General features: G+C 37.9%; 1 protein-coding gene across 2 annotated transcripts in view; it reads left to right on the top strand.

Annotated features, from left to right (window-relative positions):
- Serpinb7 (serpin family B member 7) overlaps positions 1–24,534 on the top strand; it is a 47,803-nt gene extending 23,269 nt beyond the window's left edge. For both annotated transcript variants that reach the window (XM_021638759.2, XM_060371548.1), the window contains exons 2-8: positions 513–698; positions 7,756–7,806; positions 8,352–8,468; positions 14,044–14,161; positions 18,635–18,777; positions 21,238–21,384; positions 22,829–24,534. In XM_021638759.2, coding sequence (XP_021494434.1) covers positions 531–698; positions 7,756–7,806; positions 8,352–8,468; positions 14,044–14,161; positions 18,635–18,777; positions 21,238–21,384; positions 22,829–23,227 — 1,143 coding nt within the window. In that variant the 5' untranslated portion in view covers positions 513–530 and the 3' untranslated portion in view covers positions 23,228–24,534. The remainder of the gene's footprint in view (positions 1–512; positions 699–7,755; positions 7,807–8,351; positions 8,469–14,043; positions 14,162–18,634; positions 18,778–21,237; positions 21,385–22,828) is intronic.
- The last annotated feature ends 876 nt before the right edge of the window (positions 24,535–25,410 follow it).

Below are 25,410 nucleotides of genomic sequence, written 5' to 3'. Positions count from 1 at the left end.
TGTTGCAGAGTCTGAGGAATGTTTGGATAAGTATGGAGGCCATAATGCAGACAGTGTGAAGAAATGATGTGCTAAAAGTAACAATGATTTAGGAAACAAAGGCTATGTTGAATAGAACTGTGATGACAGAGTATTCCTTGCAGTCAGCAATACTTTTTTGCTACCTCAGTTTAGATATATATGAGGAGAATTAGTAAGTGCATCTTGAAAAAGGTCAGCAAGGACAGAGTAGCCCATCAAAGAAAACCAGGATCATGCTCCCAATGTAAACAGGAGAGCTGTTTTGCTGATGTGTCTGGGTGAGAGAATGGAACTTATTCTGTCTTGTCAGCAAGCAAGCTTTAGGGTATTAGACCCAAGGATGCAGAACCAAAAGAATCATCTCTATCTCTACATGTACAATCTACATGATGATTGTAGACAAGAGTGAAGAAATGAAGCTTTGAATTAATAAGAATAAACAAACAAACAAATGTGCTCTGAGCTAATTTAACTCTCTATTTGACCTCTAGGCAACCCTTGATTTCAAAATGGCCTCCCTTGCTGCATCAAATGCAGAATTTGGCTTCGACTTATTCAGAGAGATGGATAGCAGTCAAGGAAACGGAAATGTATTCTTCTCTTCACTGAGCATCTTCACTGCTCTGGCCCTCATCCGTTTGGGTGCTCGAGGTGACTGTGCACGTCAAATTGACAAGGTCAGTGTTGGCTTTTCCAATGAATCCTAGGAGCAAACTGTTTTCTCCTAGAGAATATTTCATGCTAAGCACTGGGCTTCACCTCCAGCTCTAGGTTTTTAATTGGGGGGAAGCAGAAGCATGTTTTTACTCACACTGCTTCTCAGAGTCCTTTCCTTTGATAGTAGCAGCAACATCTGGACAACTTAGTAGGGCTGTAAATTCTTAGGCTGGATCAGAAACTGTAGGTGTGAGTGTGGGCCACCTATCTGGGTTTTAGAAAGCTCTTTCAGAGTACATTAATGTTTGAGAGCCACCGATGAATAGATACAGCTACGATAGAACTTGATGGAGTGCCCTAGTTTTGCTTTGTTTGTGGTGCTGGGTATAGAACCTTCACACTTGCTAGACAAGTGTTCAACCACAGCTGGATGTCCTAGTTTAAACATCGGTTACCTGGACACAAATGACAGTCGTGTGCATGTAGATAATAGACGGCTACCTGAACAGTGTTTACCATCGCCACCTTCTTCAGCACCTTCAGAAAGTGCTAATTAACGTACCCCTGCACATGGCTCTGATGACTGTCCCGGTCTCCTCCCCTTCTCCAGGAAATCATCATAGGAATTCCTCCACTCGACCGAAGCTGCCATGCTAGGTCCAGCTGTTTCCACAGGCTCAGAAGCCATCCCTTTCTGATCTCCATTGTGACTATTATTTTAGTACCGTTCTGCTGAAGGTTGTGCATGTCATTAAACTGCAATGACTTTTTTTCCTATCTCAATGAGTCTGCTGCAAGTGGGCAGCGGAGTGAAGTACTGTCAGCTTCTTAGGATACAGGGGTATTGACCAGGGGGATCACAGAGGGCCACAAAAGGTGACAGCAGTACCACCTAGATGTTGATGACGTCATCAGCTACAACCTCTGAGAGAAGCCCAGAAAACAAAATTTTATTTGGTATTCTCAAAAGTAACACATTGAAGCGGCATTATTACCTTGGTTTTATGATGGGATGACCATGCCAAGTGTGTGGCGATGGATGTCAGACCTGTGACTGAAACTCAGCATGACCTTTGGAAATAAGGTTTCTCAACTGTGCCCTGGTGGATGGAAACAGCGACTTTCTGGCCAGAGTCTTCTCTCTGATACCGATAGCCTCATCATTCACTCTCATACATGGCTCTCTATAGCCTCTGATGTCATAATAGTCCACAAGAAAGATGAGAAGAAAACATGAACTACAGTCATAAAGCCATTTATAGTTTACTTGTACAAAGTTTTAGTCCTTTGTAACATGCTGATTTGGAGATTAACCTCTAGCTTCAGCCCTGCCCCAGTTAGTTTCACTTTATAGCATATTCTCCTTAGCACTATGGATCACATTTGCATTTCAGGGAAACTCAGGTTTGATCAATGGAGTCATAATTTATAACCTCCTTGCATGTATCTCTGAAAAACATTTCCAAACAACCAATGGTTAGTGTATGTAATCGTTGGTGCACAGGAACCACAGCATTCACGTGGAGGTCAGAAGATAATCAGAGGTACTTGGTCCTCACTTTCCACATGCTGAAAATGGAACCTCTTGCTTGTTTCTTCCAATGCTTGGCCAACTGGCTGCAAACTTCCCGAGATTCTCCTGTCTCTACTTTCCAGCTTCTTGGAGACATGCTGAGACTATAGATGAGTAGGTTTCTGCACCCCATTTTTATGTGGGTTCTGGGGATTCACATCCAAGTCCTTGTGTTTCTGTGGCAAGTGCTTCTACCCAGTGAGCCATCTCCCAGCCTAGCCCTGCTGCTGTCTGTAACAGAAATGCCTCCAGTCTAGCCTGTGTTTTTAGGTAATCCTTTGCCCAAACCCTGAAACTTCTTTGCTTTCTGATACTCTGTTCTGAGACTGACATTATGTTGTGTATTTTGCTTCATATTTTTCACTTGGTGCTGAGATTGCTGACCTTTCCTATCTATCCCTAACACACGAGTAAACATTTCTCTTCTCCTTCCTTCTTTCTCTTTCCAACGTGCTCCTCTCCTACAAGCTGCATTAGTATTCGTTATGCAAGGTTTGTATTTACCTTAAACCATAAATTTGGTTTATAATATCACCTACAAGTTGAACAAACTTGTGTTTCCTAATCCAGTTGGGTTTTCTCAAAAGTGTTTAAAAATAATCCTTGCAGTGTATGTTTCCGTTCTAGCACTCTGAGGAAGAATGGCGGTGCCATGATTTGGCGTGAGTGCTTAGAGAGGAGCCTGAGAGAAATTCCATCCACAGCTTCCTCTTTAACTGAAGCGGAACACCGGGATCTTGAAACTCACATTGCAGAGTTTTCAGTCCTTGTTATCTGAACTGACCTGATAACTAGTTATTAAAAAGAAAAAAGAATCTCTGCTCTCCCTTCAATGTTCAGAAAGAGCTGTGACAGCATAAAACTCCTGTTTCACGTGGAAAAACAAGGTTTCCAGCAGGAAAAGGAAAAAGCAGGCTTATGATAAAGCTTTGAAATTTTAACATTTCTCTTTGTCATTATGCCCCTCTAGCCATGGTAGTGCTGCTCTTGAACCAACAAATTTGTATGTTCAGAAACAATGGCTGTCTATTCAGTGAGAATTACAGTGCTCCAGATTTCGACAGTGAGAATTACAGTGCTCCAGATTTCGACAAGCAAACTAAGACTGTCAGATTAATCAAAATCAATGTAAAATGCAATTAATAACATTAAATATATTCAATTGCTAAAACTTTGTTCAAAAATTACAAGGAGTATCTCTTGAAAATTTGTATAATTTTCATAAGTTAGGCTCAAAGAATGTATTATTATCAGCAAGTTTGAGTCCTGATATTTCACCATGGAGTCTTTTTTTTTTTTCCTTATGCTAGAATATTTCCAAAATACTAGTCTACTCACACTGGCTTTAGGACTCTTTATTTTATTTTATTTTATTTTATTTTATTTTATTTTATTTTATTTTATTTTATTTTATTTTATTTTATTTTATTTTATAAAGGGAAACTTTACAAAGCAATGATTCTGCCTTAGGATAAATGTTGATCAGATGAGGTACCATTTTTTTTTACAAGTAATGGTCAACAGTTTAAAGCTCTAAAGAGCAAAAAAGACAGGCAAATTATATTTTACAATTTATACTTACATCAGACTAGGAAGCCATTTGGAGCATTCTCAGAGACACATCATGGCATCAACAAATGCTGCCATTAGTGCATCCTTCACATTCTAATGGTTAAGCTCTTCTCCCTGGACTGTTTCACAGGCAGAGAACTTTGCTCTGCCTCCAAACTTCGCTCTGCCTCTGACTTCTCTTTTTAGGGAAAAAAAATACAAAAGCATCCCTCAAGGTCAAGGTCAGTACACAAACTGGATTCTGATTCTGTCTCTGTGCTTGACCTGAGATGATTGGCAACTTTTCCTTTTCACTGAGAAGCAAACTTCACTTATTTTCTCACACAAATGGTACAAAGTGGTAAGAATGAACATCAATACTTAGACAACATAAGTTATAACATTTACCCTTTTGTTTTCTCCTTGGAAGTAGCAAAACTATTCCACAAGGTAGGGAGTCCTTGGTTGAAAACAGGCAGGGTATATAAAGGCCCAGAGTTCCCTGGCACATTCTGTGTTTAAATTCATTTTTCTGTCAGTTGGAAGAGACAGCTACTGGTTTTTTTTTTGTGTCACTGAAAATTCATTGGTTTGGCCAAGTCTGAGTGAGGACAGGAGTCTGATGGCGGTCATCTTCACAGCACTGTACCAGGGAGAAAACAATACCACAATTAATATGTGAAAGCGAAGCTGCCACCTTGATGTCTGCAGAGACCCATGTGGCAAACTTGAAATAACTATTAACCTGCACATCAAACTTGTTTTGTTGACTTGCCTTATCTACCAGTTAGCTCACATCACCAGTCCAGAGTAAGAGGAGTTTCCCATTGTCTGGAGCCTAATAAAATTAAGGTTGATAGCGTCTTTGTGGGACTTTATACTTAGTTCTGAATAGTTCTGCTTTCCCCTCATCAATAGGTTAACTAAGAGTCTGATGCGGAAAGCCTTCACAGAGACACTGACTAACATTGGCCATTTTAATTAAATTTCCACACAAATTTTCCCTATCTAGCTTCAGGCTATCCCTCCCCCGCCAGAGAAAAGTGGACTTTTTGGTTGTTTGTTACAGGAAGTGAAATCGCGTCTTCAGGAGTCCTGAGCTGAGCCTGCAGGAATAATCCATATTGGTCTAGCAGCTATCTAACATTCATACTAGCTGTTAGAGGACAGAAGTGAAAAGAGGCCACAGTAGCCTCCCCATTGTCCATCTCAGTCCCAAACACAGTTGCTGTGTGCACAAAACATTTCCCACCTCTGAGGGGAAAGAATAATTTGCATTTGGGATGCCTAGACTTGGCAACAGTAGCAATATCAGAAGGGGTTGTGAGCACCACACTGGAAAAGGTAAGAAGCCTAAAGCAGATTAAGCTCAAACAGTTGTAAGATCATAAACTCCATCTCTCAAGTTGGTACTGACTTTCACATCTACTGTTTCTTAGATATTCAATGACTGCTTTTCACTTTCATGTCATACTGCCTAGGTAATTAATGCCATTCCTGCCTTCTACTTAATTAACTATATTTTAAGGTTTTTTTATTTTTAATATCTGCCCAAGTTGAGTAATTAATTATTAAGTTGTTTCTCCAGAATGTACAAAAATAGATTAAAGCTCTTTTCATGTCCTTTCATTTTATATCCACTGAATTCACTCTTCATTGAATTCAACTTCATCTTTTATCTTATCAGGATTGTTCTTTGGTTAAAAATAATTCAGTTCAACTTTAAAATAAATATATAACTGAGAAACAATAATTATATATGTAAACATATTCATGGAACACAATGTATTGATACAATGTATTGTAGCAATGCAATGTGATGTATTGAAAGATTAAATGTATAGAAAGATTAAATCAGACTAATAGACTCATCCCCACAGCAAATTTTGTCGCTGTTTACTAGGTCCTTTGTACTTAGCATCAGTGGAGACAGATTTTCTGATAGACATCTATGGTAATACATCCTTTAGGATCAATCACTTACCTTAGCAGTTTATGAATCCTATAGATTTAAGGCAAGAAAGTCCTAATTAAAGAAACCACTGAATCAAAATTATCCAAGGATCTGTGGCTAACAGCCCCCACAGGCTCTAGTAAATATTTGAATCCTTTACAACTGAGCACATCATGTATGATGACTCACAGTGAAAGCAAATTTCCCTTTGTGAGGAATTAAAGATCATCAAAAGTACAATATAACCCTAACATTGGTTTTAAAAAGTTGAAAGCATAAGGAAGGTTTTTTTTTTTTTTTTTACTGGGCATAAAATATTATTTCTTTTCTAGTTTTGTTCAATCATGTATATAACAGATTTCTATTCCAAATAAACTCACTTAATATTCATAGTTGCAAACTTTAGACATGTAAGGATTTATAAAGCTTTGTAGATATAATCCTGATTTCCAGAATCAGGATTATATCTGAAAACCCATTCTTCAGCCAAAAGCTGCCAACATGTGCCCTTTGTTGAAGAGTCCATAATAACACAGAAGACATGTTGTGGTGAGAATGGAAGCCGTAAGGATGATGGCTTTAACAACAGCAGCTCTGTAGATGAAGCAGGTGTCACTACATGTGACCACAAGAAGATCCTCCATCAGTCAAAAATGGCCCTCACCAAATAAAAACCACATTTGGTACAGAAATACAATCTTAAGCTTGGTCAACACTGGTACATCCTTGGTGCAAGAGAACATGTAGCTATGAAGAATAAGACACAAATGTAAACACAAACCTGAGATTCTGCAATCAAAAGAAACTTATCAGTAAACAGGGATATATTAAACTAATTTAATTTTGGTATTATTAATAACTTGAGGATTGGGGAAATCTCTAAGTTGAGAGTCTTAAGACAGGGAGCAAAACATGCTGAGAAGGAGTCATGCGATTTCACGTGGTAATGGCATTTTGGGGAAATGACACATTAACATAAAACTTAATGTTGTGTCATAAGGTGAAACTTGAAGACATGTAGAGATTATAGCTGATATAAAATGATAATGGATTTCGTGATTCCAAAATTAGTTTAAGAGTGGGGAGGGAAGCCAGAATCCGGTAGATAATATTTAAAGAATCATTAAATGAACCCATGAATTGGTGACCATGAATTGGGTCAGTATGCTAATGTACACCAAACGATAAAATGAACCAACAGATCATTTTAAAGTGAGGCTTAGATGCTGTACAGGTCCCAAAATAGTTTGTTTTGTATTGTGCAATGCCCGTAGTGAGCCTTGTGGTAGTGTTTCAGTGGACGATATTGAAAATGATTGTGGAGCATGTGCACTTCTGTTTGTGACTTTCTGCTGCTGTGACAAAATAGCAGAGAAAACAGAACTTGAGGAAACTCAGGTTTATTCGGGCTCATGCTTTCAGAGGTTTTCATCTATAGTCACTTGGCTGTTACTCACCTCACAGCATCAAGAGACAAAGCTGAGAAAGGTGTCTCTTGCAACAAATCCCTTTCCCAAGAATAGAGGAAACCAAACATCCAGAATTAGATTAAGCCACCAAGGGAATTCAGGGCTCTAATGATTTGATCCCCTTTCAAAATCCTCACCTCCAACAAAAGAGCACTGGAGACCAAGACTCCAACACATAAACTTTGGGGACTTTTGAGATAAAATACTGCAATGCCCAAGGGCACATTTACAGGAAGCAAGGTCACAGTAATGTTTACTAAGTTCATACAAATCTCTAAACCATGGCTAATCTGAGATAAGCTAGTATGTGGGACAGGAAGAAAATGTAATAAAGATGAAAACCAGAAGCCATTTTCCCATTCCAAGCATTGACCTTCACCTGGAATCATGAGGAGAGTAACCTCTGAGACATCTGTGAAATTGAAGCAACACTAGATGAGTCAGAAATAAATGTTTATGTTCAAAATCTCTTACTAACTGATCCCTCCCTATGGCACGATTCTGACTTTTTTTTTGTATCATATTTGCAGGCACTTTACTTTAACATCCCATCAAGACAAGGAAACTCTTCTAACAATCAGGTAATGACAACATATTCCTTAAAGAAAAATTCAGTTAGAAATTAAATTGAAGAAAACTCTTTATTTTGAAAATCTTATATTTTGGACATGTTTTAATGTAAAACAAAGAAATTAACTTTAAACCCCATATTTCAAATATAATTACATAAAAATATAATTTTGATAATTTAATTATTAATTTGCCAATGTTTTGTTTGCTTGCCAGGTTATAGTAAAATACTGATGACATACTTTCTTTTCTGTCATTTACAGTTATATAATATTGGTATATTAATTTCTTAACTAATTAATTAGTATGTATCTTGGGCTACTTGATAGTTTCCTGAAATAAAGTTACCTTTATTTCACTAAATTTTCCAATATGATAACAGACACCATGATGTGAAAGGGTAAAGACACTGTTATGTATGTGGATTTGATTGCTGCTTTTCTGGCAAATTTTCAGTTCTTTTATAGAATAATATACACGATTTATTTCATGTATAAGAGATCATATGCATCCATGTAGTATGAGATTAAACTTGTATGCCTCTGTTTGATAACAGCCAAGGCTGCAGTATCAATTGAAAAGAGTTCTCGCTGATATAAACTCATCTCATAAGGATTATGAACTCAGCATTGTCAATGGACTTTTTGCAGAGAAAGTGTATGACTTTCATAAGGTGGGTAAAACTGCTTCTCCCCAAAGGCTCCATCCACTCTAGACTCGAATCTACTATACGAATAACCGTTTCTACCTTCCTATGAGCTATAAAAAGGAAGAAGAAAGAAAAAGAACCCAAGTATGCTTAGCATATGGTACCATCTTCTGTGTAAGAGCTATATGCATGATTTTGTATATATTTTTGTAATGAGATTTTCATAAGCTTTTGTTTATTGGGTAATGAAGGAGGAAGGGGATTTTTTAAGTCATTTTATTATTGTTGTTCCTACTATGGTCTTCAAAGTATCACTTTTCCATGCAGTGAATCTATATAATCAGGATGGTCTAACTGATGGTCAGACTTCAAAGGTAGAGGCCACTGGCAGTATCAATGATGTTGAGCTCTAATTGGAAGTGGTAAGGGAATGTATTGGAAAGTCCATGGCCTCAGAGTTGGACCCACAGCTTCCTTTGGGCTTCAGGTCTACTGAGACAGTGTGTCATTCCCAGTGTTGGTTCCCTTTGCAAATATTTCTCAATTCTCCTCATCTTCCCTTCTGGTTGTTTGTTCTCAGTGAGATCGCTTATATATGAATTCTTCCTATCTAACTTTTAGCCAGATAAGGTCAGCCACTGCGGACACTGGTGTAGGAGATACTCAGACTCAACAAGAGTTAGAAATAGGTCAGTTGACTAATATTTCTGAATGGCATTGGCCATCAATGCAACCTCACAATACCCTGCCTACAGAAAGGTCATGAGATTCAGATTATATTCTCCAAGGCATTGAGCACAACTCACTTTGGAAGTTCATTACTCTGACGACCAGAAAAAAGCCATTTGCTTGGTTAGGACTATTAAGCAGGCATGTTGCCCATATTCCTCTGGGAATTTATCTCCCTTTTATTTATCCACCCATAAAACTCTGTCTCAGTGACATCACTGGGCTAATCTCCTGCATCTCTGTCAGCTCTTTTTGTTCCACCCAACCATTACTGTTCCTTCTGACTGTCACCCACTCAAATTCTTTGCCCCTCCCCAGAACCACTCCCCAATCCTTTGGTATCCTGCCAATTAGTAAGTATTGAGACACTTTTTATTTTTCCATTATTTCAAAAGTTTTCTATGAAGTTTAAGATAAACACATGCCATTCTCTGCGTGTATCATACTTGATTTTCTTATTCCCACATGGATTGATAACTCATTCCTAAGGGAATGCCAGCTCATTTAAACTTGGACTTGATTTGTCTGCCATGCTATTTCCAGCAGATTCATGTGATCTTTTTCCTCACATCATGGCATGGAGAGACATTGCAGTAAGAATTACAGGGGTCACACTGAAGGCAAGATTTGATCAAGAACACGGAAAATGGACAGATCACTCTTTTTAACCAAAAGATCATTATGTCAAATCCCTCCCTCAGTTTCCTTTCTCTAGCCCTTCCCAGATCCCCTCTCTTTTATCATTCTTTTGCTTCCTCTACTCTCAATCTGATAACATATCTTTCTCTTGATTATTGTAGTTACTTGTATGCATATATACATACAAACATACATGCATGTATGTTGTTTGTGTGTCTATGGTTTCATGGCTGACCTCTTTGCATTGGACAGCCAATAAAGGGGGGCTAATCTATGGAAGAAGCTCATTTTCCTTCCCTCAGAAGCCATTATTACTTATGGTTCTTTTTCTGGGGGTGAACCTCTTCAAAAATTTCTCATTTCCAAATTAACATGCCCGTTAATACTGCCATTGTTTCAATCTCTTTGTGCAGTCATTTCTAGAAGACTGTTTCACAGATGTCTTCCTGGTCTCCTGGCCCTTGCAATCTTTCTACTCACTCTTTCTTGGTGTTCTCTGAGCCATAGCTGTGATGTCAATGTTTCTGTTGATCTCTGTTTTGCATCCAGGCTTTCTGAGATAGCCTCCAATTGCTCTAAAGAGAAGCTTCTTTGACGAGGTTTGGAGTTACAATTCTCTGTGGCTACAAAGATAGAAGTCATAATGTTTGGAATGATGCTGGTCTAGCAAAGTGTTGGACATAGATTCTTTCTTAATGTCCATGACCTCACTACTCTTGGAAAGCTGGCTAGGTTGCCACTATTGGACATGATTTTCTTCCTGTTGAGGAACTCTAAAATCTAAATAGGAAGATTTTTGTTACCATCAACACATGAATGCCACTTATTGCACCTTTATGTATATATTGTCTTGTTGGTCATTAGCTTGGTTCATAGGTGTTGCAACCTACATCAGACTGTTTAATTCTTTTCCCTTCCTCGACAGCTTACATAGTATTTTCTGGATTTATTAAAGTTAGACCAAAGGAAGGAGGGTTTCAGTTCAGATCCAGCTCAAATCATCTGAGTCCTGTGTCCTATGTCATGGTGTCTTTGGCAATAGAAACCCAACCTCAATCCCTGACAGCAAGGACTATGTCAATAATTTATATTCTTTAGGGAGTCACTTGAACTACCCTGACCAGCCATTCAAAAGGTTGTTTCTCATGCCTGGTAATGGGATGTGTGTGTGTGTGTGTGTGTGTGTGTGTGTGTGTACATGATCATTATATGAATATAAATGCCCCAAGGTAGTCCTTCAAATCTCTATGTTTTTCCATAGCTGAGTGATGGGTCGTCCTCCCTTTCAGTGCCAAGCTCAGTTTTATACAGTGTAAGCCCTCCAGTGAGCATCATGTTTTGTGCTTCTAGATACTCTTCTTTTGTTGTTGTTTTCTTGCAATGAGAAATTACAGGATTTGTAATACTAATAGGCATTAGGTTATCCTTTACGTCTCTTTACACCCCAACATTCCTATTCCATCATTAAATGTCATCAATTAGGTCTTCTTTCTACTAGCAACTCTAATTTAAAAAAATACCCAGTAGTACAAAGATAAACTAAGAAAAGACAGGTTAGGAATGATATGGGACCCAGAGGGAAAAGAAGAGAGGTCCAGAGAGGGCAATGTGAGTAAATATTATCACACCATATTGTATAAATGAATTAAACTATAAAAATTCAAATTCACAGTAGTTCCAGATAGTAGAAAATGAACATTTTCCTCAGCCAAGGAGTAAAGAAAGAAATTAAAAAGTAAAATTAGAAACATTTTGAAATACATGAAAATATAATATATTAAAGCTTATTGGTTACAAAAAGGACAATTTAAGATATAAATTTGTAGCAGCAAACACTATGAAGAAAGCAAATGTAAACCAGATACTACAACTTAATAAATTAGAAAAAAAATATAGAAAGAAGTAAATAAGGGAATTACAGCATATATAAATTAGACAAAAGAAGAGCAATTTCAAGTAGTGAAAAACAAATTTGTCAAACATTTAAGTCGATCAGTAAGACAAACCTACTCAAATAACACCAGAAGTGAAGAAGATAGTGCAACTGATGTGACAGTAATCCAAATAATATTTATACATTTATAAACAATTATATGCCGAGGAGTGGTGTAATCTATTACAAATTATAAAGTTTTTGGAAATATGCCACCTATAAATGTCAAATCAAAAGAAGTGGAAACTTGATCAGAATGGAAATGAATATTATTGATTTATGAATGAAAAATTCCCTTTCTAAGGAAAGCTCAGCACCTCCTCCTGAGTAACCAGATATTTACAGAACTGTCAGTCTTTGTAAAACTCTTCCAAAAAACCCTAAGGGCTAAACACTTCTACATTTGTATTAAAAGCCCAGTACTGCCAAGCCAAACAAGAACACTACTAAGAAAATTAATGTCCAGTTTCTCTCTGGAATAAGGATTTTAAAATGGTCATTGTCCTACGTCCAGCATGCAAGCTGCAGGATTTCCCTTTTATTTCTGTGCTATTTGCGTATTCACTTGTTTGGTGTCGGTTGGATGTGATCCATGTACAGTGGTGTAGAAATTTTCTGTCATTCACACAACCCTACCAGACACACACCAGATAAAATTTATCAAGTTGATACATAAAATCAGCCTTGCTGAAGGGATCAATAATACGAGGTTTCTTCTCGGAAAAGAAAAGACTGGGACTGCTTCTGTTCCAAGACAAAGGAAACAATCTGGAATGCTTTGTGTCACCGATGAATATGACACTACTAGCTTATAGGGACCTGGAGAAAAATATTAATTTGTTTGGACAAAGAATAGCTCCTTTTAAAAGTGTGATACTCTTGGAAAGAGATTGGCATGATGTGTTAATTGAACTTAAAGAAGAATAGATAAATGTCAAATGGCCTGTAACTTTTCCAGGGCTGCCCAAATGTGGTAGATTATAGCAGTGTCTATGTAATTTCTCAGCCCCTGACTCTCTTGGCCTTTTTTCTTGCTGGCAGCTAACATTCATGATATTAACTTCTCTGAATGTGGATGGAATTTTAAAACTAATCTTTGTAATTAGTGTTTATGAGTAGATAGGTAGATTAATAGATGAGTGAATGGATGGATAAATGGAAATTAATCAGTAAATGAAGAGTCTGATCCATCTACTGATAATCCCATCTTGCAGATAGAGATTGCTAGTCAATCTTCGTCATTAGTATAAATAATTGCATAATATTCACTATAATAGCTACTGGTAAATATAGATCAATATAAGTTATATTGAATATTTTTCATTCCAAATATGAAGGTCTTTGTTAAAAATATTTATGCTGTATTTCTAAAAGACTGATAAATTGAGTAATTAATTTTTATTAAATTTTTGTACTATCGAACACTCATTAAGTAGTAGTCAGTATGTTTTGTGCTAGGAATGCAGTAATAAACAAAGCATGCATGGTCTCAACTTCACAGAATTTGGTGTCTTATGGAGAAATTGGAATATCTCAAATGCAAGTAAAGTGCATTGTGACAACAGCTGTGATTGTGTTTGAAGAGATGGTGGTGCATATAACCATGATTTGGTAATTATATGTTAAATGTATGTATTGAATTATCATAATGTACTCTATGCATATGTTCAGATACTAATTTTTCCTTAAAATGAAGAAATGAAAATGAAGACACTGTTCTAAAGTACAGGAGAGATTTAGAAAAGATGTCTCTGAAGGGGAGACAGTAAGCAATGCATGAAAAATGAGCAGGATACTTGGTGACAAGAAGGAGCAATAGAGTGGAGGAAGTGACGTTCACAGGTTTGAAATAAGTCAGGGCACTTGGATGATTCTCTAGAGGAAGTTTAAGGATTTGGTGTGACAAGAGCACATTCTGTGAAGAGGGAGATAACTAAAAATTAGGAAAATGAGGTACAAAGCCTTTTCATATATGCTCAGAGTTTGCAGTCTTATCTTATGAATGATAAGTAGACTTGAAAGACTTTCAGCTGGAAGGGGAGATAATGAGGACAAGGGGGTATTTATGCTGAGAAGGAAGTGCTAATGCTGCAGCAGTGATTTTTAACCATCATCTCTAACCCCATCCAGCAAAATTAAGATCAATATTCAACATCAAGGTCACTACTAGCCTGTCTCTATAACCCTGGACATAATTTTACATTTTGGAGGCAGCAGCAATCAAGAATGAAATTCACATTTCTTTTGTACTTGGTTGGTGATATTTACAAATACAAAAATCTATATTGTTATTTGCAGAGCTACATTGACTGTGCTGAAAAGTTATACGATGCCAAAGTGGAAAGAGTTGACTTCACAAATGATATAGAAGTAACCAGATATAAAATTAATAAATGGATCGAAAATGAGACACATGGTAAATGAAATACTTTGTTTTTTTATACTATTTGTCAGTAGCATGTAAATGTTAAGATCAGTCTACCTGAAAGATGGAAATTTTTATGCATATAAAAATAGTTGCTCTTAATCCAAAGTAATGATTATGGCTTTTTAAAACTACTTGTTTGATTTTATTATTTTAAAAATACACTTTATCAAGATAACATAGTTGGCAAAGGTAGTACCTTCAGAAAAAGTGCAATAGTTTGTGATACTTTTCACAACTTAAATCTGAATTCTAGAGTTCTCCTCTAATACAAAACACAGAAATCTAGTCATCTCGTGTTGCTAACCAACCGATTCTAAAGCTAATATTACCTAACAGTGGGTTCTGATTGGAACTGTAAATATTATTCATATATTTGAGTATTGTTTCACCTCAGACCTATGAGTCATGTGACTTACACTCCAATTAGCACCATACAAGTACTTTGGGAATAACAATTTCTCCATTTCCTTGGCTCATTAATCATATCAAACTGTGCCTTGGCTTACTCCCAATAACCAGTCTCAGTTGTAATATGTATAATACTATGAGTCAAAAGGAATGACATAAAGGGTTAGTGAAGATTCTTTCCCAATCTGTAGGCAGTCGTTTTGTTTTGATGACGGTATCCTTTGCTTTACAGAAACTTTTCAGTTTCATGAGGTCCCATTTATTGATTGTTGCTCTTAGAGCCTGTGCTGTTGGTGTTCTGTTCAGGAAGTTGTCTCCTGTGCCAATGAGTTCTAGGCTGTTCCCCACTTTTTTTCCAATTGATTTAGGGTATCTGGTTTTATGTCGAGGTCCTTGATCCACTTTGACTTTAGTTTTGTGCAGGGTGATAAATATGGATCTATTTTCATTTTTCTGCATGTAGACATCCAGTTGGTCCAGCACCATTTGTTGAAGATGCTGTCTTTTTTTCCATTGAATGGAATTGGCTTCTTTGTCGAATATCGAGTATTCATAGGTGTGTGGATTTATTTCTGGGTCTTCTATGCGGTTCCATTGATCCTCCTTTCTGTTTCTATGCCAGTACCATGCAGTTTTTATTACTGTTGCCCTGTAGTACAGCTTGAGATCAGGAATGGAGATACCTCCAGATGATCTGTTGTTGTACAGGATCGTTTTGGAGATCCTGGGTTTTTTGTTTCTCCATATGAAGCTGAGAATCTTTTTTTCAAGGTCTGTAAAGAATTAAATTGGTATTTTGATGGGAATTGCATTGAATCTGTAGATTGCTTTTGGCAGTATGGCCATTTTCACAATGTTAATCCTACCAATCCATGAGCACGGGAGATCTTTCCATCTTCTGATATCTTCTTCAATTTCTTTCTTCAGAGACTTGAAGTTTTTCTCAAACAGGTCTTTCACTTGCTTGGTTAGAGTCACACCAAGGTACTTTATGTTATTAGTGGCTATTGTGAAGGGTGTTGTTTCCCTAATTTCTTTCTCAGCCTTTTTGTCTTTGGTATATAGGAGGGCTTCTGATTTTTTTTGAGTTGATTTTGAATCCTGCCACTTTGCTGAAGGTGTTTATCAGCTGAAGGAGTTCTCTGGTTGAATTTTTGGGGTCGCTCATGTATACTATCATATCATCTGCAAATAGTGACACTTTGACATCTGACAGAAGACTAATATCCAGTATATACAAAGAACTAAAGAAACTGAAAAGCAGCAATCCAAGTAATCCAATTAAAAAATGGGGAACAGAGCTAAACAGAGAATTCTCGACAGAGGAATGTCAAATGGCAGAAAAACACTTAAAGAAATTCTCATCCTCATTAGCCATCAGGGAAATGCAAATCAAAACGACCCTGAGATATCACCTTACACCCATCAGAATGGCCAAGATGAAAAACTCAAGCGATAACACATGCTGGAAAGGTTGTGGAGAAAGGGGAACCCTCCTCCACTGCTGGTGGGAATGTAAACTGGTACAACCACTCTGGAAAGCTATCTGGCGCTTTCTAAGACAAATAGGAATAGTGCTTCCTCCAGACCCAGCTATACCACTGCTAGGTATATACCCAAAGTTTGTTCAAGTACACAAAAAGGACACTTGCTCAACCATGTTTATAGCAGCTCTATTTGTAATAGCCAGAACCTGGAAACAACCCAGATGTCCATCAACGGTGGAATGGGTACAGAAATTGTGGTATTTTTATACAATGGAATACTACTCAGCAATCAAAAAAGAGGAAATCATGAAATTTTCAGGCAAATGGTGGGATCTAGAAAAGATCATTCTGAGTGAAATATCCCAGAAGGAGAAAGACAAACATGGGATATACTCACTTATATAGACCTATAAGATATGATAAACATAATGAAATCTATACACCTAAAAAAGATAATCAATTGAGCGGACATGGGGTAAGATGATCAATCCTCATTTAGAAAGACAGATGGAATGTGCATTGAACGTATGACAGGAGTCTACTGAGCGCATCTGAAAGACTCTAACTAGCAGTGTTGTCAAAGCAAAGACTCATGACCAAACCTTTGGCAGAGTACAGGGAATCATAAGAAAGAAGGGGAGTTAGTCTGATGGGGAAAGGATAGGACCTCCACAGGGACCAAATATATCTGGGCACAGGGTCTTTTCTGAGACTGACATTCAACCAAGGACCATGTATGGATATAACCTAGAACCTCCACTCAGATGTAGCCTGTGGTAGCTCAGTAACCAATTGGTTTCCCAAAGTGAGGGGAACAGGGACTATTTCTAACAGGAACTCAATGACTGGCTCTTTGGTCTCCCCACCCCCGAAGGGAGGAGCAGTCCTGTTAGGCCACAGAGGAGGGCTTTGCAGCCAGTCCTGAAGATACCTGATAAAACAGGATCAGATGAATGGGGAGGAGGTCTCCCCTATCAGTGGACTTGGAAAGGGGCACGGTGAAGATGAGGGAGGGAGGGAGGGACTGGGAGGGAATGAGGGATCGGGACACGGCTGGGATACAGAGTTAATAAAATGTAACTGATAAAAAAAAAATCTTCATTTTCAATCCCTATGTGTCTGAAAAAAAAAAAGGAATGACATAACTTGGTTTTGGAATAACTAATAACTATACAACAATAGTTAAGAACATTTGATTCCCCCTTCCATTTGAAGCGTTCATAGATATAAATTAAGCATCCAGAATATGGATGTCACTAACAAAAGTCTCATTAATGTGAACTGGGAGGAATCAACCTTTTTAACAGAATGGAAATTAAATTCTGCTTGGAGTTGCAAAGTTTCAGAGTCAGGTCCTGCCACAGGGGGCTTTGGGAACTATCTTCTCAGGTAGGAATCATGTTGCCATTGCTTTTTGTTTGTTTGTTCCTTAATGGTATTTCCATATATTTTTACTTTTAGTAATATATTTTTATCTCTTATACATGACTTGGTCCAATTTTATATTTTAAAAATAAGTCATAAATAGATATATTGGTTTACTGGTCTAGGTTAAATGACCAACTATCTCAATCTCAAAGTCTCAATCCTAAAACAAATGTTAATCTTATCGTTTCCACTGATCAACAATTTGATTGCTTAATAATAACAACTGATTGTTTCTGGGAAGCACTGAGTTGCTTCCACTTGTCACGTGATTGTAACATGCAGTGAGTTGTCATTCCCAGTGCAAGTACAACCACAGTGTTTCGGGGAAACCCATCCACCAGGAATTCCCTGTCATTAGCTGATGAGTCCTGCTTCAGATACCAGAGTGTCATTCTGCTGTGAATGATTTCTCTGAGATCTCGTGTTGTTTTTTTTTTTTTTTTTGCGGGGGGAGGGGCGTCATTTGAAAGTGTTTCTATAAGCAGAACTCAGAACAGGGGACCTTGTCAGGTTTCACTTCTCTTGTGGGTCTTTATCACAACCACAAGGAAGACGACCTCTGTAAGTTTCTTGTAGGTTGCAAGGAATGTCTCAAAGTGTTCCATCTCATCTGATGTTTGTGTGGCCATATGCTTTCAGTGGAGTTATCCATCACCTCTTCTGTGACATGAGTTTCTGCTTTGTTCTGGAAACGCAATTCCCCAGGCTTTGCTGGAGTGCCTTCCGTGAGGCTTGGTTTCTTCATCGCAGGAATTGTCTCACAGCGGTGCGAGGGTGTGGTACAAGTTGTGTATGGGATAGCGAGTCCACATCTTTGTGGACTCCCACAGCCACAGTGATGGCTGCAGTCGCATCCTTGATGAGCTACTGTATCAATTATCCGATGTCCTTGTGCTTCAGGTCTTTCAACAGGAAACCAAAACAGCAGCAGACAGGCTTCGTAAAGACTTTACGAGGGTTAAATCAAATACTGTCCTTGCAGGGTTTAGGAAATACCAAGCCTATTTATTACTAGTATCATAATTATTTGTATAACAATATAATACAAGAACAAATCATGCCCATTAACACTCTTTGAGTAAATCTAAGAATGGTTTCAATATAGATGAGCATTGTTCCTTTCAACTATTTTCAAAAGGCAAAATCAAGAAGGTCTTAGGTGGCAACAGCCTCAGCTCATCGGCTGTCATGGTGCTGGTGAATGCTGTCTACTTCAAAGGCAAATGGAAATCTGCCTTCACCAAGAGTGAGACCCTCAGCTGCCGCTTCAGGTCTCCCACGGTACGTACACATACATTAAGGGATTTTTTTCCCCCAATCATTCCTCTGTGAGAATTGTGATAGCTGCACAAAATTTGTGTGCCAAATGTGATAAGATACCTCCCTTGCTTTTAGAAGTGGCATCACTGTCTTGGACAAGTTTCAAAGTTGTTGGACTCTCCACAACTTGAAGTCATTAAGTTAGATAATATCAAAATTTTGTTTTAATCACTCTCAGTATTTCCTGCTAAATGCAGAGAAATAGTGTTGAATAGACTTAAATTTAAGTCTTAGTTTTATTTGTTATATCTTACAAAATAGATTAAAATCATATTTTTATTTTTTTGTTATAATTTATTTACTTTGTATATCAGCTGTGGCCTCCTCCCTCATCTCCTCCCAATCCTATCCTCCCTCATCTCCCCCTATATCCTTCCCTTGGTCCACTGATAGGGGAGGTCCTCCTCCCCTTCCATCTGATCCTAGTCTATCAGGTCTCATTATGGCTGGCTGCATTGTCTTCCTCTGTGACTTGGCAAAGCTGCACCCCCCCAGGGGAGGTGATCAGAGAGCCTGTCACTGAGTTCATGCCAGAGAAAGCCCCTGTTCGCTTACTAGGGAACCCACTTGACACTGAGCTGCCTTTTGGGCTACATCTGAGCAGAGGGTCTAGGTCCTCTCAATGCATGATCTTTGGTTGATTTATTGCTCTCTTTACGACCCACATGGCTCAGAATTTTTTTGTGCTGTTGGTCTCCTTGTGGAGCTCTTGTCCCCTCCAGTTCTTTCATCTCCCCCTTCTTTCATAAGATTCCCTGCACTCTACTCAAAGTTTGGCTATGAGTCCCAGCGTCTGCTTTGATACCCTGCTGGATATATTCTTTCGGAGGCCCTCTGTGGTAGGTTCCTGCCATCATCTTTATACATTGTCCCACTTCAGGAATTTTAGACATGAAAGTATTGATAACGATCAGCAGTGGCTTGCCTTTACTGGCCCACAAGCCAATCCTGACGTAACTTCAAAGCCTGATGGAGAAATTTCCTGACTTTAGTGTCTCTGTGAGGAAGAAATATGAGCACAAAAGCACTTTGAAAATTGTGTACAGATAACAAGTATATACAGTAAACTATAGTAAAATACAACTGTGACTTGTATTCTCTTGCACTTGCAGTACAAAACATATTCCAGAGGTCTTATTGGCATTTCAGTGGCTGAAATGGACAGGATTTGGAAGTAAATTTTTGTTCTACATCTCTTCCATCCACTCTTTACCTCATTGATTGTATAGGTTGCCTCACCTTCAACAATAATAACACAGCATGCAATTGTCTTTGGATTCTGTTGAAATTTTGAAAAAAAAAGTATTACCATAATGACCTCTTTTTAAAAACTCTTCCCTCTGGCCCACATCCCCTTGTGTGACAGCTTTGTAATTTGGTAGGCTATGCAGTCTTGATTGCCAATTTCACAGTTGGTGCTGTTAGTTTACAAGCTAGTGAAAAAGGGGAATAGTAGAAAACAGGTAATAAAAGTAACAAAAATGTCAATGAAAAGCCTTTGTAACACATGCAACTCAAAAAAAAAAAAAAAAAAGACATGCAACTCTTTCGCTGTGTCTATATAGAAACGACATGTATGGCTGAATCATCCCAGGCTACTCTTGGAACAACCCAACTCTTACTTTTTTGGATGAATACAAGTATTATTTGTTGCTCCCTCTTTATGAAGCCCAAAAGAAGAATTCCACCAGGAGAGAGACCTTTGGTTCAAGGACACGGAATTACCTGTCCTCTCATTTTGGACATTTTGCCCAAAAAGGGATATTACAAAAATGTTGACAAGTTTGTCTATTTTAATATCTAAAGGAAAAAGAACTTGTTACACTTATGTAGTATTTATAAATCTATACATGGTTTCTTTAAGATAAGAATTATAATGTTCCATAAGTTAATAACAGATATAGTCTACCACTTCATGGGAATTTAAAGGTTTTCTGAGATTTCATTTTTAAAATTACATGATTTTTATAACTTTAGTCTGTTTTATTGTGATTGATGTGAGGAAAAAAACTACAACATTCACTCTTTATTTATCGCCATTTAGTAATTTCTAATTAGTTATAGAGACACTTCAGCTAAAATACTAAATATAAAGCAACATTCCACCTAGTAACTGTATTAGCCCACAGAATCCCCACTACCCCGTGCAGCGGAGAATCACAACCTTCTCTATTATGCAGATGAGGACCTGCAGGCAGAAATGTGAACTACCTTTTCCAAAGGAACCTAGCAGCAGAAACATTTCAACTAAAGAACTAACTTAAATTCTTTACCTTTACAATTAAGACGAATGCCTCTTACAATCAACACTTGCAATATATATATATATATTTCCAAAGTCCTTATTTTTATGTGTCCTTGGTCAATGAGTGAGTGAGGTGGTGTGGGATTATAAACACCTCTGTGTGATCTGACTTTCAGTGTCCTGGGAAAGCTGTTGCTATGATGCACCAAGAACGGAGGTTCAATTTGTCGACAATTCAGGATCCACCCATGCGGGTTCTTGAGCTGCAATATCATGGCGGCATAAGCATGTACATCATGCTGCCCGAGAATGATATATCCCAAGTAAGTTACCATCTCTTTTCCCTACGGGGGACAGTGTATGCAGAACATCCTTGGTTGTGTTTGTTTGTTTTTCCATTTGCTTGTGTGTGTGTATGCATAGAAACAAGGGCAAAGAATTAAATTCAGGACAGGAAATTATAGATAATCTACAAACTAGATTATTTATACACAGAAATTTCAAATGAACTAAATTGGACTGTGTAAATTCAAGTCCTTTGTAAAAATATAAGTTTGATGTATAGGTAAATTATTTTTAGAATTTCAGGGCATCTGAATTTTTAAAATCAATATATATTATAAACATATATATATATATACACACATATAGATTTATTCTGTTTCTGAAAAACACTTCCATTACAAACTAGGCAGGTTTTCTTTGTGAATTGTTTCAAGCAGCCACGATGTTACAGAGAAGTACCTACTCTAGGTGTGCGACCAACCAAGGTTGCTTGCTTTCCACCTCAGTATTCCTCCCTTTATTCTCTGAGTTTCTACTCATCATGTGTTGCGTAAGAGAGTTGTGAAGCCAAGCTTCCCCGTGGCAATGATCACTGCACTGGGAGAGACCTGTCATTCCATTCCCAAGAAGTGGGACCCTGGGTCTTTTGCCTCAGAAAACTTAGGTTTATTTATTAATTATTATATTATTTTAAAAAATTTATTTTGTGTGTTTGTTTTATGGGTGTTTTGTCTGCATGTATATCTGTACAGCACACATGTGCCTGGTGTCCTTGGAGCAAGAAGGCATCAGCATTCCTGAAACTGGAACTATAAATGGTTATAAGCTATATGTGGATACTGAGAATCAAGCTGCTGACTAACTCTCTAGCCCTCCATTGGTTTATTTTTTTAAAGCTATACAAACATTTATACTTTACACATCTTTCATGGTGGGAAAATATTAGAAAACACTGGTTTAAATGACCACTAACCTCTGTGTTTTTTTGATGATCCCTCATTTTCATAATCTTTTAATGTCTATATTTGTTACAGCAACTTTACAATACTTCACAAAAATGAGTCCAATTCTATTTTTAAAAGATGTTTAATTTTATACATTTTAATTATTTCTTTTAATTTTTGAGAATATAGTATAATGACACAATTTCACCCTTTCTTTTCTTCTCTTCAAACCCTCCCACCTACTCTTCTTCGTTTTGTTTGTCTATTATTCTGCTTTGCCTCTGTCTTTTCCAATGTGGACAAATGTCAGACACATTATTGTGTCTGATCACAAATCCTGGATTATCACAGCACAATGCAACTTATTTAAAAAGTACTTGAACTATTCTTTTCAATCACTCTCTCTTTGTGAGTCCCTCCAGACCTAATTCATGTATGTAAATACAAAAACCCAGAAGAGTGTCATTTCAGAAAACCATGTGTCATTGTAGTTCCTGCTTCATTCTTTTCCTAACAGTACGTTTCCAAATCTCTATAGATTGAAGGCAAGCTGAGCTTTCGGAATCTAATGAGCTGGACGAGTAGGAGGAAAATGAAATCTCAGTACGTGAATGTGTTTCTTCCTCAGTTCAAGATAGAGAAGAATTATGAAATGAGAAGCCATTTGAAATCTTTAGGGTTGAAAGATATCTTTGATGAGTCCAGTGCAGATCTCTCTGGAATTGCTTCTGGAGGTCGTCTCTACGTATCAAAGCTAATGCACAAGTCATTCATAGAGGTCATGGAGGATGGCACAGAGGCCTCTGCTGCCACAGAAAGTAACATCGTTGAGAAGCTGCTTCCTGAATCCACAGTGTTCAGAGCTGATCGCCCCTTTCTGTTTGTCATCAGGAAGAACGGCATCATCTTATTCACTGGAAAAGTCTCCTGTCCTTAAAATTCCAATTGGTTTCCTATAGAGTCGCAGGCATCAGGAAGCATCCTAACTGAATAGAATTGTAAATGGAAGTACATGGGTTTGGTTTGGTTTGTTAGAGTTTATCGATGGTCAGCAAATGATATTGGTGACTTGACCCTTTAGATACCTGGTTGATTGTCTCGATCCTTGCTCTCATCACTTCTGGTCCCATTTACTTCCCTTTGCCTCTAGTCTTGTTGGCTTTCTCTCACAACCTTCACTACCATTATTTCCAAAGGCCCATTTGGAAACACGAGTTCTGCCCTACTAACAAAGAGAATGCAGAAGCTGCCTGGAGAACTGTGTATGTCTGAACTCCTCAGTTTTCAGAGGCGTCCCTGCTTCACGGTTCAATGATCTAAGATATAAGTCCATTTGTTTCCTAGAAATCAATACGAAGAATAACACATCCTGGCTGGCAAAGAAGACACGAGAATTTATTTCCGTACACTTGACTTTCAATCACTGTACAATACCAGAGGCTCAAAAATACAAAATCGAGGTTTTTAAGCAACCAAAATGTTTCATTAATAACTTTAAATGTTTAGCTTTTTCTTTCCTTGGTAAGACTTGATATGTACAGTTTCCAAATGGTAAATACTTTTTAAATGTTGGCAGTCGTTATTTACAGCATAATATTTCATATTCTTTCAAGATTGCGAGTGTTCTCATATTTATCATGATGAAGATGTTCAGCACCTGCATAGTGTGACCGTTCTCCTCTGACCAATCTTGAATCTATCATCTCTTTATTTTCTAGACCATGGAAAAATGCAGTGAAGAAAAAGAGTACTGTTATAATACAAGGTGAATTTGGATCAATGTTGTTTATTTATGACACATTTCTTTTACACATATACTAGTAGATGAGAAAATTGAAAATATTAGAATTTAAAGTTAAAAGTGAGAGGCAAGAATGGATCCAAGTAAGCTACCTGTTTCTTTCCTTCCTTCCTCTATTCCATCTGCTCACCCTGGTCAGATGGCTTCTTTCCTTTGAGAATCACCTATTCCCAAACCTCTATGTTTCTCAGGGCTTTGCAGCTACCACAAGTGGGTGGTGGAGACTTTGGTAAGCTGCCTGTGCTGCCATTCTTCCTTCATCCTGGTTGCCCTAGACCCACTGCGGCTTGCTAGGGATAGTCCCTTCCCCCATGGCTGTCTCCTTCCTTAGGATATTCCTTAATCCCCCTTCTATCCCTGCTTGCTACCAGGTACTCTGTAGCCAACCCACATTTCACAGAGCCATGCAGGCTACATTTACCTTCCTCTCCTCCTCCTCTGCTTCAATTGCTTCAGCTTCATCCAACCTCCAGTCCTTGTCACCCTGCTCATCTCCAGTCTGGTGAGTTTCCTGAGCTTAGTTGAAACTGTTCCAGTGTCTAGATCTAGCATGAACTGAACACTCTGGGCACCATCTCAGTATGAGAAATTCTACTTGAGCTATTCTCAACACCCACAGTCTTCCCAATAAAATATTCTGTAGGCTGGCCTAATCAGGTGAGGCCGTCAGACCCTCGCCTACCTGTAACAATCCAACCTGCAGGCAGAGGCTAGGTTGTACACTTGTACATGGATTCAGCCTGGGGAATCCCTGGAAACTCAACATCTTGCACCATGTGTGACTTTCAAGTTTTGCCTTAGATACACATGGCCATTGGGTAAGATATACCAAAATACACACACACACACACACACACACACACACACCACAAATTCTATAAATGATCAACAAATCACTTGGAAGGACAAAAATCAACTTACAAAAACTAGTAGCCTTTCTATATACCCAAAATAAACATGTTGAGAAAAATATAATGAGAATGCTCCCATTTACAATAACATATGTGTGCCAAATAATGTATGATGAAGCCACTAAACATGCACATTGGAGAGACAGCATATTCATTGACGGTGTTAGGAAAACTGGACATCTATACAAAGAAGAATGTTGCTTAGACCAGTGTCTATCAGCCTGCACAAAAAATCAACTCTAAATGGATCAAAAATCTCAATGTAAAACCTGAAACACCGAAACTGCTGGAAGAAAACACAGGCAGTGTTCTGTATGACACACATGTAGGGAAAGACTTCTGGACTAGGACCACTTTCAGGAACTAACTACAACAATTGAAAAATTGGAACACATAAAACTAAAAAGC

The sequence above is a fragment of the Meriones unguiculatus genome, chromosome 18, assembly GCF_030254825.1.
Source record: "Meriones unguiculatus strain TT.TT164.6M chromosome 18, Bangor_MerUng_6.1, whole genome shotgun sequence".
NCBI classification, from domain to species: Eukaryota; Metazoa; Chordata; class Mammalia; order Rodentia; family Muridae; genus Meriones; species Meriones unguiculatus.
The sequence above is the reverse complement of the archived record's forward strand: the minus strand, read 5'-3'. Positions and strand labels throughout refer to the sequence as shown.